This window comes from Gymnoscopelus braueri, assembly GCF_963280865.1.
Source record: "Gymnoscopelus braueri genome assembly, chromosome: 6".
NCBI lineage: Eukaryota > Metazoa > Chordata > Actinopteri > Myctophiformes > Myctophidae > Gymnoscopelus > Gymnoscopelus braueri.
Genome location: NC_137607.1, coordinates 48,972,183 through 48,987,182, shown reverse-complemented (window position 1 = coordinate 48,987,182; position 15,000 = coordinate 48,972,183). Strand labels below are relative to the sequence as shown.

At 44.3% G+C, this 15,000-nt stretch overlaps 1 protein-coding gene across 1 annotated transcript in view; it reads right to left on the bottom strand.

Moving 5' to 3' along the window:
• Positions 1-10,197, bottom strand: part of LOC308086508 (glypican-1-like) — a 51,002-nt gene extending 40,805 nt beyond the window's left edge. Inside the window, exon 1 of the mRNA XM_080430063.1 lies at positions 9,027-10,197. Coding sequence (XP_080286189.1) covers positions 9,027-9,183 — 157 coding nt within the window. The 5' untranslated portion in view covers positions 9,184-10,197. The remainder of the gene's footprint in view (positions 1-9,026) is intronic.
• Positions 10,198-15,000: the final 4,803 nt, after the last annotated feature.

The following is a 15,000-nucleotide window of genomic DNA, read 5'->3' as shown; positions in this document are numbered from 1 at the left end:
GTTTTTTGTTCTGACTTTTGGTAAGGGGTTTGGTGTAGACGGAAAAAGTGGTCAAAGTCAAGTGCAGTTGTAATTCAAGGCCAGTTCTCTAAGACTACAGTACAGGGGTTAAGTGGTTAAGAGGAAGGCCATCTCACTGGCATTTTGCTTACAGAGATCCAGGGATGATCTCCCTGCTCCGCTGCAGTTGGAAACATGCTGCTAAATATGTTCAGCCTATGTTCACTCAGCAGCATGACAGGACTGTGGCGTTATGGGTGCAAGACTTCATTCAACTAATCGATCATTTAAAAAGAAGACAATCAACGATCGATGATTTAATACAATAATTGATCAAATAATTAATCAATCCTTATATTGGGCATGTCAGGAAAATAGTTTAAACTAATTAGCTTGTATGAGGATCTTCTATTTTTGTACGACATCATTGTGCAACGAAGTAGACAATAACACTTAAGTGGTTAATCAGTTAGTTGATACACGCTTCTCGATTATTCCATTAATTGAAAAAGTAATTGATAGAAAAATCCTGAAAATACTTGTAGCATCAACTGCTCTCTCTCTCTCTCTCTCTCTCTCTCTCTCTCTCTCTCTCTCTCTCTCTCTCTCTCTCTCTCTCTCTCTCTCTCTGCCCTTGGCCGCTGAGCAGATCCACTGGAGCTGTTGGGGTTCAGTGCCTTGCTCAAAGGCACTTGAAGGGTGTGCATGCTTGCGTGTGTGTGTGTGTGTGTGTGTGTGTGTGTGTGTGTGTGTGTGTGTGCGTGTGCGTGTGCGTGTGCGTGTGCGTGTGCGTGTGCGTGTGCGTGTGCGTGTGTGTGTGTGTGTGTGCGTGTGCGTGCGTGCAAACCGCTTTGACGCACGCACGCACACGCACACACGCACACACACACACACACACACTGTATTCCATCTACAACACTGAGTCCATATAGAGCATAGAAGACGGGCCTTGGCTCTCTCTTATAATGGCTGCCTGGCAAGCAAGCATCCAGTCAACCACATCACACAAACAGCTCATCTCTTCATTTGGAAAGCAGATGGTTTCTGAGAGCAGGGGAAGAAGAAAGGACAGAACCGGAGGAGGAGAGAAAGTAAAAATAGCATTTGATAAGACAGCGAGGAAGGGAAGGAAGGACCATCAAGTGGTATATGCAACAAAGGAGACAGGAGATGAAGGGGAAGTGATACAAGGCAAGCATGAGATGTGAAAAGGACAGGAAGTTGTGATAGGGCTCAGGTAAACATAGAATGTGAAGCCGAGAGATGTAGTCGGATGTTAAAAGTGATGTGTACTTGCACGGAATTGGGTTTGTTAGGCATCAAAGGGAATCATAAAAATATCAATACTTGGCGTAGCGTGGAGAGCAGAAGGCTGGAGGAGGATCAGTCAGATCTGCCTGGAAGGTGTTCTTTGTCTGAGTACTGGAAGCCTTCAATTTTAAAGAAAGATCCAACAGCGCTTAAGAAAAAGCCTTTATTCACTTTGGCATTCGTACACAGCAGAATCTGGAGGATTAATTCAACCTAGAGTGTACTATTAGGGATTTGAATGTTATAAGATAAGGTACACTTTTATTGATCCCAGAGGGGGATCGGCCAAACGTTAAGCGGCCCGGTATAGTTGCCATCATGAGGCAGATTTTAATCCTTTTGGGTGGAGTGTCTCCCTTGGCCTACTAGGAGTGTGCATGCAAAGTTTGACGCTGATCGGTCCAGGGGTGTCCGAGATTAGCTGTCCACAGGCACACGGAAGGACGGACACACAGACACATGGACAGGGGCGAAAACAGTCTTCACCTCCCGGCCTGTTGGCCAGGCCAAGACAAAAATAGACTTAAGTTTATCCTCATAGGATAGGAACGCCATTGTAATTAAATGCTTCTTGTGTTAGAAGAGTGTTTTGGTTTGATTGATTGATTGAAATTTTTATTAGGCAAAAGAATGTAAAACAACACAGTTACATTTATAATGCTTTTGTCTAAAAGGTCCGGCCAAAAAAGTCCTTGCGGACTTGTTTCCGTTGGGGTCCTTGAGTTAATTTCATAGACATATATAGTAGCAACCAAACAGTTCAAAAATCAACATGAAAATACAGATAATACAGAAGAAATACCACTATGTACAAAAAAAGCATTTAAAAAATATATGTACAAAAAAAAGGGGGGGGGAAGCATGGAAAAATAAAAATTATATACAAAAAAAGCATGAGGAAATACAAAATATGTACAAAAAGAGGAGGGGGGGGGTCGTCTGTCTACAGGGAAACTGGTACTAGCTCCTCTTTCGGCCTCCAGAAAGATGGGTTTTTAGGGCTGTTTTGAATGAGCCCAGGGAACTGCATTTTTTGAGGGATGGGGTTAGACTATTCCATTCCTTGGTGGCTGTGCTATAGAAGGAGAATTTGCCCATGTTTGTTTTATGGGTGGGTGGTACCAGATTGTTGTTTACGCTCCCTCTAGTTTCGTGGCTGTGGGTGTCACTAACTTTTTCGAGGTATTTATACAGATATGCGGGTATAGGGGGCATATCGGGCAAATCTGCATTTACAATTTTGAAGACCAGACCCATTTTTAGTTATTTAACCCTGTCTTCCACCCTGAGCCAGCCTAGGCTGGCAAAGTGAGTGGGAGAGAGGTGGGTCATGGGCCCCAGTCCGAGAAGTAGTCGGATCAGTTTGTTTTGGGAGGTTTGAAGCTGGTGACTTTGTCAACTGACTTTCGGAACTTTCGGAACTTTTATGGAATGGATGCAAACAGTAAATCTGACACCGAAAATATTTGCCTTAATAACAGTGCTTTGAGGCACAGTATGAAAACAAAGCATCATAACAGAGCCATGGTTCGCAACTTTGCAGTGAATACAACAGATTCCTAACCCCTGATTTAAGTGGGTATGGTGAAGGTGAATGTGTCGTGAAGATGAAGGTCAAGGTGATGGAGTGATGTGAGGAGAACAAGAGGGGAGTGGAAGAGAATCTCCTCCCTGCCTCTCATCTCACACATCCCTCCATCAGGCATCATGAAACATTCACGGCTTTTTTTGCTTTTACCAGAGCCCACACACGCACACGCACACGCACACACACACACACACACACACACACACACACACACACACACACACACACACACACACACACACACACACTTTGTTGTTGTTCTAAAAAAACAATGTTGAGATGGAGAGCAAGAAAGAGGAGGAGAGAGTGGGGGATGGGGAGAGAGATACAAAAGTGATAGGTAGGAGAGAGTAGGCTATGTGAGTGTGTGGGTGCGTGCACGTCGTGCCCGCATGCCTGTGTTTGCTTGTGTGTGTCATTCTCTGACACACACTGTGCTACATACACTTGAGTGAGCATGTGATGTGTGACAGATGACGGACAGTATCGATTTCCCCCCTGACGAGCACACACGCACACGCGCACACACACACACACACACACACACACACACACACACACAGACGCACATCCTCTGGATGGCTACGTGACCAGAGTGTATGATCTGAGACCACATGAGACACCTGACTGTCTCTCAATTCTATAGCGTCGATGTCGGGTGTTGCTTTTCATGATTTATGCTTGGTTGCGCTCGGGTGTTGCCCTCTGAAAATAGCAGATCTACAAGCTCACAACGCGTCGCAGCGCGACGCGTTGTGGGCTTGTAGATCGGCTATTTTCAGCATGCAAAAAAATACTAAAGAAATACTACCCACTTAAAACTTGAAAAAAGTAACAAAAAGTAGCAGATCTGCGATGCGATGCGGTTTGAGCTTGTAGATCTGCTATTTTTGCTCCTTTTGTGTGACACTGTAATATGACAAAGTAGGGCATTGATTTACAAAAGAAAACATCAAAAGTATCAAATCTGGAGATTTTTTTAACAATTGCCCGACAGCAGCAATAGTCTACATGCCCATGCCTGACAGACCTGTGCCAGTACGGCTGCAACTATCCTGCCTAACGATTATTCTATCTTTTACTTTTCAATTAATCAAAGTTTTTTTTTATTATGTATAATTCTTTTATTTTATACATCAACAAATCAAGACGATTTTTTTTTTATTAATTTCTTATAATCAACTAAAACAATTAGTCTGATAAACCACTCACTCCCCACCCAATTTTTAACTTTGTCGGTCACACGCGCAAATAACCGTGCTATCAGCTTTTTTCATATTTTGGAAAATATTCTTTTGTAATCAATTAAATCAGTTAGTTCGGCCCGGACCGCTGGCGTGGCCCCAAGATGAATCTAAAAGAATCCCCCCCAAAAAAACAATTAGTTCAATTAACTGTTGTACCCATAACGTCCACAGCTGCCAAAGTCTAGTGGATTTTCACAGGACAGCGGAAGCCCACAAGTCAAATGAGTTATTGACTGACAATCACATCTGTAATCTGTGCTAATCTGCAGGGTAAATCTAGCCTGTAATCCGAGGATTGTACAAAAGGAAGAACTGGTGTGTCAGGTGACATGTTGTGCTTCCGAAAGACGCACACACCGACATTTTACTTCTATAGTCTTGCAAACAAGACAACAAGACAACAGGAAATATAACTCCGTGCAAACACAAGTATGTAGGCTATATATATGACACACACGCACACGCACACACGCACACATGCACATGACACACGTAAACACACACACATGTTCCAACACAGGTGTGCCATAGAGCGAGGAGGTCATGAAGTCTCTCTCTCTCTTTCTCTTTGACTGGGTGCGTGTGCATGTGTGCGCGTGCGTGCGTGTGTTATATGAGCACATGGGTGGGTGCTGCTCCGCGCAGACAATGCATGTGTGATTGAAACTAAGTGTCCTCCCTGGAGAAGGTGTTGGCTTTCACTGACTTCTAAACACACAGACACACACACTATAGGACTAGCTGGGGCCGCGGCTATTAGCCCGGCCACCGATACAATGTGTGTGTCAGTTAAGACCCTCGCAGGCACAAAGGCAGACGGGGCAGACGGCAGGAAAAAGACGACTCTCATTCACACCCATGTTAAACCCGCAGCACAATGGGGGAGTCAGGGGTGTGCAGGAACACAGGGGGGGAGGTTTTTTCATGCCTGTGGATTTTGAGCATTCGCTCGTCATTTCACACCAGTTTTGATTTTGACAGCACATTTTGAACTAGTTTTAGTCCTTGTCTTTTGAATACTATTCCATTTAGTTTTAGTCATATTTTAGTCACCTGAAATGTCATCTGACAAGATTTTAGTCCACTAAATCTACAGTTGATTTAGTCGACTAAATTCTTTTTTGGCGGGCCTTGATGGCGTCGTAATGCCTGATTTTACACTCGGTTGCATGCTGAAAATAGCCGATCTACAAGCCCACAACGCCTCGCAGCGCGACACGTCGTGGGCTTGTAGATCTGCTATTTTCAGAGCGCAACAGCCAAGCAACCGAGCACAAAATGACTGGTCTTTTAGTTCTACTGGATCTCTTCTCCACTAGTCCCTCACTAACATTTTAATCTAGTTTTTATTTGTCGACAAAATAGTCAATATATTTAGTCTTAGTTTCAGTCATCATAGCTTAGTTTTAATTTAGCTTAGTTTTCGTTTAATAATTTCGTTTATGTCATAGTTTTAGTCGACGAAATCAACACTGTTTCACACAACCGGACCCGGGTGACTTTTGATACGTTTCATACCTCATCAAGTAGGGCGTTCATTTATGAAAAAAACTCAAACAGTTTGAAAATGGAGATACAAGGTTTCTGTTCTGACAGCAACGATATCCTCTTGAGACACACATTCTAGGTTGAGGTCAACGGGGGTGGGGGTGGGGGTGGGGGTGGTTTGGGGTTGGGTGGCAGGCAGCTGGAAGTGGCATGTGTGGAGGAAGTGTCTCACTTCAAGTACACTTGAACAGAGAGGGCACAGACGGTCGCAGCATCCCCACCTGGCCTCCGTGAACCCTGAGTGTGCCGTATCTACGGAACGAGATCCCCGAATGGGCCGTCAGGCTCAGTCCATACTGTTTATACATGGACTTGAGGAGTAGTAAAGTCCATGTACTTTCCGTCAAGAATCAAGAATCAATAAGGTTTATTTGTCACTACTCCATGAAATGCAAGTATCCCAGATAGCCTCCCCAAGATGCAAAAGACTGAACACCTAGGGGTGGGGGGGGGGGGGGGGTCAGGTTCTATAGAAAATTGCTGTAGCCATCGTTCCACCCTCGGCTGTATCTGTTTTCATGATTTCCAGGGAGAGAGAGAGAGAGTGTTTGTGCTCAAACTACCAGACCAGATCGAGGTTTGAGGGACTGGACTTGTGTTTTTTCATCTCTCAATAAAAGATGAGTTCTTAATGGAAAAAAGACAGAGAGAGTGCACAGCAAAATCCTCAGCTACAATAACCTGGGATTGTACAAAAAAAAAAAACTTTCTACACTCACAGAGTAAAATGAACACAGTTTCATAAAACAGTGCCTGCCTCTCAGTCTGTCTCTTCCTGTCTGTCGGCAGACAGACAGACAGACAGACAGACAGACAGACAGACAGACAGACAGACAGACACACAGACACACAGACAGACACACAGACAGACAGACACACAGACACAGACACACAGACAGACACAGCGTCTGTCTGTCTCTTTCTGTGGTGTGCCCCCCCCCCTATCTCTATGTCTCTCTGTCTTTCACAAACACACTAACAATGATTATTAACTCATTCCCCCTTATGGGAGCAAAGTCATTGAGGCAACATGACCTTCAGATCATATTATCTGTCCCTCTCTCTCTCTCTCTCTCTCTCTCTCTCTCTCTCTCTCTCTTTTTTTAATCTCTCTTTCTTTCTTCACACACGCGCGCGCGCGCGCACACACACACACACACACACACACACACACACACACACACACACACACACACACACACACACACAGTCATCTCTCTGAGGAGCTGCTGTTTTCTTTCCATATTTGAGTGGCAGGCAGGTAGAAGCAGAGAGGAGGAAGGAGTGTGTCTTAAAGGGGTATACATACATACATACATACAGTACAACTCATTTGAACAATTCACATTATTATGACCTGCTGGGACGGTCCAATTAGTATTCATGAACATGGACAACTCTGTCCCAACGCCAAAAACCACAGAACCATTTTGATGTGCAATGTCTGGCTGGCTGACAGGATGATGACTGCTGACTGGCTCACTAACTGACCTTTTTGACTGCTAACAAACAGAATTAACAAGTTCACAGGCTGGCTGGCTGAGTGTCAATCTGACTGACTGTCGGGATAATTACCTGACTGACTAAATGAATTAGTACTGACTGACTGAATAGCTGATTGAATGCAGCCTACAGTAGGTCTGTTATGTTTGTCTGTCTAACTGATAGTATATAATATCTAGAATAGAATAGAATATCTAGAATAGAATAGAATATCTAGAATATCTAGAATATCTAGAATATCTAGAATATCTAGAATAGAATAGAATAGAATAGAATAGAATAGAATAGAATAGAATAGAATAGAATAGTTAATTCCATGGAGGGGATGTTTCTCTTATGTTTCTATAAAGTCTGATTTATACTTAGTTGAAAACCAGTGTCACGTGAGCTTGTAGATCCACTATTTTCAGTGTATGCACCAGTGACTTGCGAATAAGTAAGCTTACTAAGCTATAAATCAGGGATTGGTTAGAAGACTGGGCACTTTTTGGGGAGAAGACTGGGCACTTGTTTTGATGCTCACTCTCCATGTATATCCCTTTAGACTACTAGCTTGTGAAAAACAAAAGAAATCAGGCCATTTCAGCAGTTTTCTGTCTTGGTCACTCACACATGCACCAGAGTCACAATGGCACGCACACACACACACACACACACACACGCACACGCACACACACACACACACACACACACACACACACACACACACATACACACACACACACACACACACACACACACACACACACACACACACCACATACAGTTGGCCTAGCCCAGTAGCCCACACACGTGCGTGCAGTAACAGATGCACACGAAAGTACACGCACGCAAGCCAAGCACACACCCACCCACACGCGCACTTCTTGCGGTCCTGAGCCCGGGCAGACAATGAGAAATGAAAAAGCCCCATAAATAACATGTGCGGTGCGGGAGGGGAACATAACACAGAGCGCGGTATGGAATAGCCTACATAAAAGCTCTAATAACTACACCTCAGCAGACATGGATAAATGTCCTAGTAAAGGACCTAGTAGAATATCTAGGCTACTGTAATAGCACTAGTGGGGAGACAGAGAACACACCCCTTATGAATAGCGTGGGCTCAAGACGCATGGGGGGGGGGTATTCCCACTCCCACCTGCAATTCAGACACAATGAAAATACCCAAAGGATAGTGGAGATATAAATAGGCTACAAAATAGGAAACGCGCTCCACTTTGTGCGGTTCAGTGAGTTAAGGCTTTAGGGAGAGGAGAGGCGCACCGAATGAAGATAGGCTACTTCAGATTTTTTTTAAAGGAAAAAGAAAAAGTAGCCTATTCAGACCCCCGAACCTCAAACAAGTCAATTAAGCCTACACTGAATACCAAAACGCTCGCCCCAAAACACAGTCGCCCCGGGGCAAATCCGGCGGTATTCACCTGGTATTCCTGAACGTAACCTCAGTAAACTATGCCTAAAAAACCTAACCTTATTCCTAAACGTAACCTCAGTAGAACTATGCCTAAAACCTAACCTTATTCCTAAACGTATAACCTCAGTAAAACCATGCCTAACCCTAAACGTATTTCTAAGCCTTATCCTCAGTTAAACTAATTATATAAGAATACAAGAACCGCTGGTCCGCGGGGGGAAATGGGGGGCGAGCGTGTTTTGGGGCGAGTCTTCCTATTACCGTTTCATTCATATAAATGTAAAGAAAACTATAGGCCTATTTATTTATAATTATTTGTTGATTTGGGCTGTTTGCTACAGTTTAAATAGGTTGTAGCCTATATTTCGTGTTTAAAATGCATTATCTGGTCCTTTTTATCCCTATAACTCACCGGATATCTCTGCCTGAGGGACCCCGGCCAGAGTGAAGCCCTTCCCCGTGTAGAACTGGCGCAGCTCCGTGCAGCTCCGGGCTTTATTACTGTCTCCTCCGGTTACTGATGTTGTAGAGAGACTCACTAACACAGAGACCGCCACGAGATACAGCATCTTGAGCCGTGATGTCTCACACTATTATATAGCTATAAAATATATCTATATGTTAAAAAAAAAGGTGGGAAAAAAACTTCAGCACAAGGATTCAGGATCCGGTCCGGACTTATCTTCTCTATTTCTGAATCCCCAAAGTGCTTCTTCTGGAGTGTCTTTGTGGTTAAGTTTATTTTTCTCCTTCACAAATAATAGACCCCGATTATAGATTCATTTGACCGTGAGACTTTTTTTTGTTGCTAAGGTGACACAGTTATTATTAATAATAATAGAACCAATTGTGGGCAAGCGCCCCAGGTAGGCTACAATATGTATGGGCTGATGGGGGGGCGTTGAAGAGGCAGCCAATGCAGTCCTATCTATCTATCTCTACAGGGGACAGTCAGTCCTATCTATCTCTACAGGGGACAGTTGTCACCGGTCCTTTGGGGTCCTTGGTGCTGCGGGTCCTTTAGGGTCCTTGGTGGTCCTTGGTGGTCCTTTGGGTCCTTGGTGGTGCGGTTGGTTGTGAGTGCGGCTGTAGAGCTGGAGAGATGATCTCTACAGGGGACAGTTGTCAGAGTGACCACCGGTCCTTGGTGGTCCTTTGGGTCCTTGGTGGTCCTTTGGGTCCTTGGTGGTCCTTTGGGTCCTTAGTGGTCCGTTTGGGTCCTTGGTGGTCCGTTTGGGTCCTTGGTGGTCCTTGGTGGTCCTTTGGGTCCTTGGTGGTCCTTGGTGGTCCTTTGGGTCCTTGGTGTGGCCGTAGAGCTGGAGAGATGCCAGACAAAAGACAGAGCAGGTGTCGCTCAATCCGCTCTCAGACTGTTATAGTCCGCTGTTCCATGATTGATTTAGAAATGGACAAGAAAAAGAAAAAACAAACCCACACGTTTTACAAGACGGATCTATAAAGGGAGATTAAATGATCTTCTGTGAATCTCCTCCATAAAGCGTGCAGAGTAGACCCATAGATCCTCTTGTTGAAGCGGGTGCATGCGGGACCTTGAATGGTGCGCGTGTGGAATCTGATGCAGAGGTCTGAGTGAGATCTGATGCAGAGGTGAACGGTGAAATGGAGCGAGTCAATCATTTGCTGTCGCTGCTGCTGTACCTCTCTCCTCTCCTCTCTCTCTCTCTCTCTCTCTCTCTCTCTCTCTCTCTCTCTCTCTCTCTCTCTCTCTCTCTCTCTCTCTCTTGCTCTCTCTCCTCTCTCTCTCTCTCTCTCTCTCTCTCTCTCTCATCTCTCTCTCTCTCTCTCTCGCTTCTCTCTCTCTTCTCTCTCTCTCTCTCTCTCTCTCTCTCTCTCTCTCTCTCTCTCTCTCTCTCTCTCTCTCTCTCTCTCTCTCTCTCTCTCTCTCTCTCGCGCAGTGTTGCGTTGCCATGTTTTGTGACAGAAATAAGCAATCAGGTCTAGGAAAACAAGACCAAAAGAAGCAACTTAGACTACATGCGCACCTACCATGAGTATAACCAATCTACAAGCTCAGAGCTTGTAGATCTGCTGTTTTCAAAAATTCTTGCAATAAAATGTGGAATATTTGGAATATTTCTAACAACACAAATGCTCCCTGGGCACAAAACATTTTCATGAAAAGATTTGAGAACCACTGGTTTAAAAAACAATTACATGTTTTGGAAGCAAGCACTAAATAAACACGTACACTTTAGAAACAAGCCCCCCCCCCAAAAAAAAACGCAACACGCAACAAGCAATTTTCACAAGCAACTTTACAAAAATAAGAAGCCCAAAGTCGCTTATAATAAGCCGACATGGCAATGCTGCTCTTTCTGCTCTCTCTCTGACTCTCTCAAACAGCGCCCCCTGCAGTCTGTTTCGTCTAACACTGGCCCGAGGGACTTTTCTGATGGGCTGCACACAGCTCACGTATTGAATAGTCTCTCATGTCTTTCGTTGTGTTTTCACTTGTCAGTATGTATGTTAGGCCTAGAGCAGCTTCCCCCGTGCCAAGCTTATTATGTCTAGTCATCATGTCCCAATCAGGAGCTCAGCTCAGCCCATTCTTCTCTGTTTTTTATGTTCCATTGAAGGAATATTGATCATTCTTGCTCAGTATAAAACGGCATAAATCACTGATACAGTAAGGCCAGTGGTTCTCAAAGTGGGGTCCGGGGACCCCCAGGGGTCCTTGAAGGGGTACCAGGGGTCCCCCAGCAAAGTGTTACCGTGGCTATTTGAAAATAGCAGATATACAAGCTCACAGCGTATTTCTTTTGTATTTTAGAAGCATATTGAAAATGTTGAATAATTTGTTGATTTTTTTTAAACATACATCTTCTCTTCTGGGGGTCCCTGGCACAAAACAAATACATATCAATTTGGGGTTCCTTGACATGAAAAGGTTTGAGAACCACTTCAGTATGGCTAACCGTAGGCCTACAACGTCTCACATATCTCAAAGCCAACCTCTGTATAATTACTGACCACTTTATTGATGGCTTACACAAAGAAAAATCCAATTTAACTCAGAGAGATCCTTGAACTGTCCATTTGTACACTCAGGATTTTACAGTGTAGGCTTATACTGTTTATTATAAAGAAGAGAAGTGTCTCGCAAATAAATTACAGCATATTTTGTATTTTATGAAGACACACATTCAACACATTCCACTAAGACACCATGATTTAGTGAGGGAAATATGTAACAAAAAAAGGCTCAGTTGTTCACTTCCGGCAGAAAGTGTGAAAATTTGCATATGGCATGTTTGAAGTATGCCGATTTCAAATTTTGCCGGATCCAAGCACTTTTCCCATGGGATCTGGTCGTAAAATGAGAATTAAAGATGGCCGCCAACGTTTTTGGTTCAATTAGGTTTTGTATTCCAATCTTTGACACCTCATCACTTTTGAATGTGAAACAAGTTTGTTTTGATGAAATCCAAATTGTAATGCAGCAATACTTTGACATTTTCAGTTTCTGTAGATTAATTTAGCAGATTACGGTCTGTTTTTATGGCAAATTTGATTGAAACCAGTGTTACTCCAAAGTGCTTCATCTGAGCCTCATGATGTTGGTGTCTCTACCTATGTTTTCAGGGGTATTCTTTCACATGAGATCATATTACTGGGTTCACACTTATTTAATATTTTTGTAGCAAAACTCATTCTTCAAAAATAGCATATTAGATGGTTGACAGTGCATGTAACGGACCTTCAGGAACTTCCAAATGATTCCCCAGATACCCATCGTGAATTTGTCAAGGGGAACTTTGTCATTGCACAAGTTCTCTGCTTTGGCACACGATCAGATGCATGAACAGCAGAACGCTATTGTGAAAGGTGATGGCGGAATTGTTGTAATTACTGAGAACTAGACCATACCCGGTGAAGGTTATTGCACGTCCTGTAGCGCGGTCCCCCCGCGGGTCCCCCCGCGGCACCCCCCGCGATCACCCCTCCCCACGGGCAACCCACCCCCCCCCCCCACGGGCAACCCCCCACACACCCCCCCGTCGCGGAACCCCCCGGGTCCCGTCGCAAACACACACACACGCAACGTTTAGCGCGAGTCGTCTCGTGCGCGCACACACAGAGCCAGCGTGTGCGCACACACACGGGCACATGCGACGCATGCGCAGTTCGTACTGTACTGTACTGTACGTACTGTACTGTACTGTACTGTACTGTACTGTACTGTACTGTACTGTACTGTACGGTACTGTACTGTACGGTACTCTACTGTACGGTACTGTACGGTACTGTACGGTACGGTACTGTACTGTACTCTACTGTACTCTACTGTACTGTACTCTACCGTACTGTACGTACTGTACTGTACTGTACGGTACTCTACTGTACGGTACTGTACGGTACTGTACGGTACTGTACTGTACTGTACTGTACTCTACTGTACTCTACTGTACTGTACTCTACCGTACTGTACGTACTGTACTGTACTGTACTGTACTGTACTGTACTGTACTGTACTGTACTGTACTGTACTGTACTGTACTGTACTGTACTGTACGTACTGTACTGTACTGTACTGTACCGTACCGTACCGTACGTACCGTAGACGTTCCTTGCAACACACAAACAGTTCCTTCCGTACATTGCACGAAAGTTGAATGAGGAGTCTGTGATGCGTGTTGATGTGGTGTGGGACACGTACAGAACGGATAGTCTCAAGGAAGGAACCAGGCTTGGTCGTGGCATCGGCATACCACTCCATGTGACTGAACAGACATCCGTGCCACGAAACTGGAGTAGCTTCCTTCGAGTAGATTCCAACAAAAAGACATTATTCTGCTGCTCTAGAAACAATGGTTGTTCCAGATGGGAAAACACTTCTCACAACCTATGAAGAAGCCCCCCTTCTGATGTTTCTCAACTTCAACCATGTACATACACATGAAGAGGCTGATTCGCGAATGTTGCTACATGCCTGGCACGCCTACCAGCGGGGGTACTCTGAAGAAAGTGAACGAGGCACGCAAGCAGCTATTTGCTCATGGAAATCGCAAAGTGGAAAATATTCCACCCACAAAGGAGGCACTTCGTCAACATGTGAAGAGAGCAGTATTTCAAGCTGGTCACATCTGGGGACAGTCCCAAATTGCCAACCCAGAGATTCCTTCACCTGCAGATTGGGGATGGGTGAAAAGTTAGGACGATGGCTGGTGTGGTGTCCATTTTGGACGGTGATGGCAGAGGTGGCGTCTAAAGGGTGTCGAGAGCTGATCAAATGCATGTGTAAAAAACGGTGTGCTGGAAAATGCAAATGTTTTGCGGCTAATCTACCATGCACAGAACTATGTGTTTCTGTTCAGGACAATGCTTCCAAGAAGAACAGAGTAGGACAGATCAAATAAACAAGTTAATGAGAAATAAATGTAACGTCCTCCCGGTGGGGGCTCCTCACTGGCAGGTGAGTCAGTAGAATACAACAGCAGTGACAACACACTGTGTGTGGGGAGGAATCAATTGGCATAATGATATATATAACAATTCGATAAAAGGGTGTACCAAACTTTTCTCAGTTGATTCTTATGTGTTTTTTCCCGTAGAATCCATTTCTGCCATGTACATTTTTGTATTGTGCATAATTAATTAGATAATTAGCATATTTGCAGCAAATATGCTAATTATCTAATTAATAAGTCAGACGCTTTGGTCTGACTTCTTGGATCCGGCAATTTTTGAATTCAGCGCCCAAAAATACCCCTAGGTGCAAAATTTCACACTTTCTGCCGGAAGTGAACAACTTTTTCACATATTTCTCCCACTAATTGGGTTGTTGGTTGTCTGCATGCCTCCACACTGTCTAGGGCAGGGCAGGGGTCAGGGTGATAAAAAAAAAAGAGAGCCAGGCATCCATTGCCATCACGATGAAATCCCCAGTGTTAATGTGATTCTTAGAGTGTAAAAATATACACAAATGGCCTTGTCCTGTCCTTTTTTAACACTGTATTAAATTAACGCTGAGGACTTTATTGTGTAATACACAATGTGTTTATACCTTATCACCTAATTACATGCACATGCACGGAAATACTAAGAACACACACACACACACACACACACACACACACACACACACACACACACACACACACACACACACACACACAGTGTAAATTCATGTACAGTGCTAATCCCAACAATGATTTATTTTCTTGGCAGGCCCGGTAATGCAAAGATTACGGTGTCAAAGAAAGATTGGCACATACCAGCCAATTAGGGGAGCGAGACAAAGAGAAGCAGCATGGAGAGAGAGCGCGAGGGGGGCTAACCACTTCACATGCCATATTTATTATCCCGTCAACATACTTTGCCTTTCTCCAGAAACAACAAGAGACGCACAAGGACAATGACAGCCT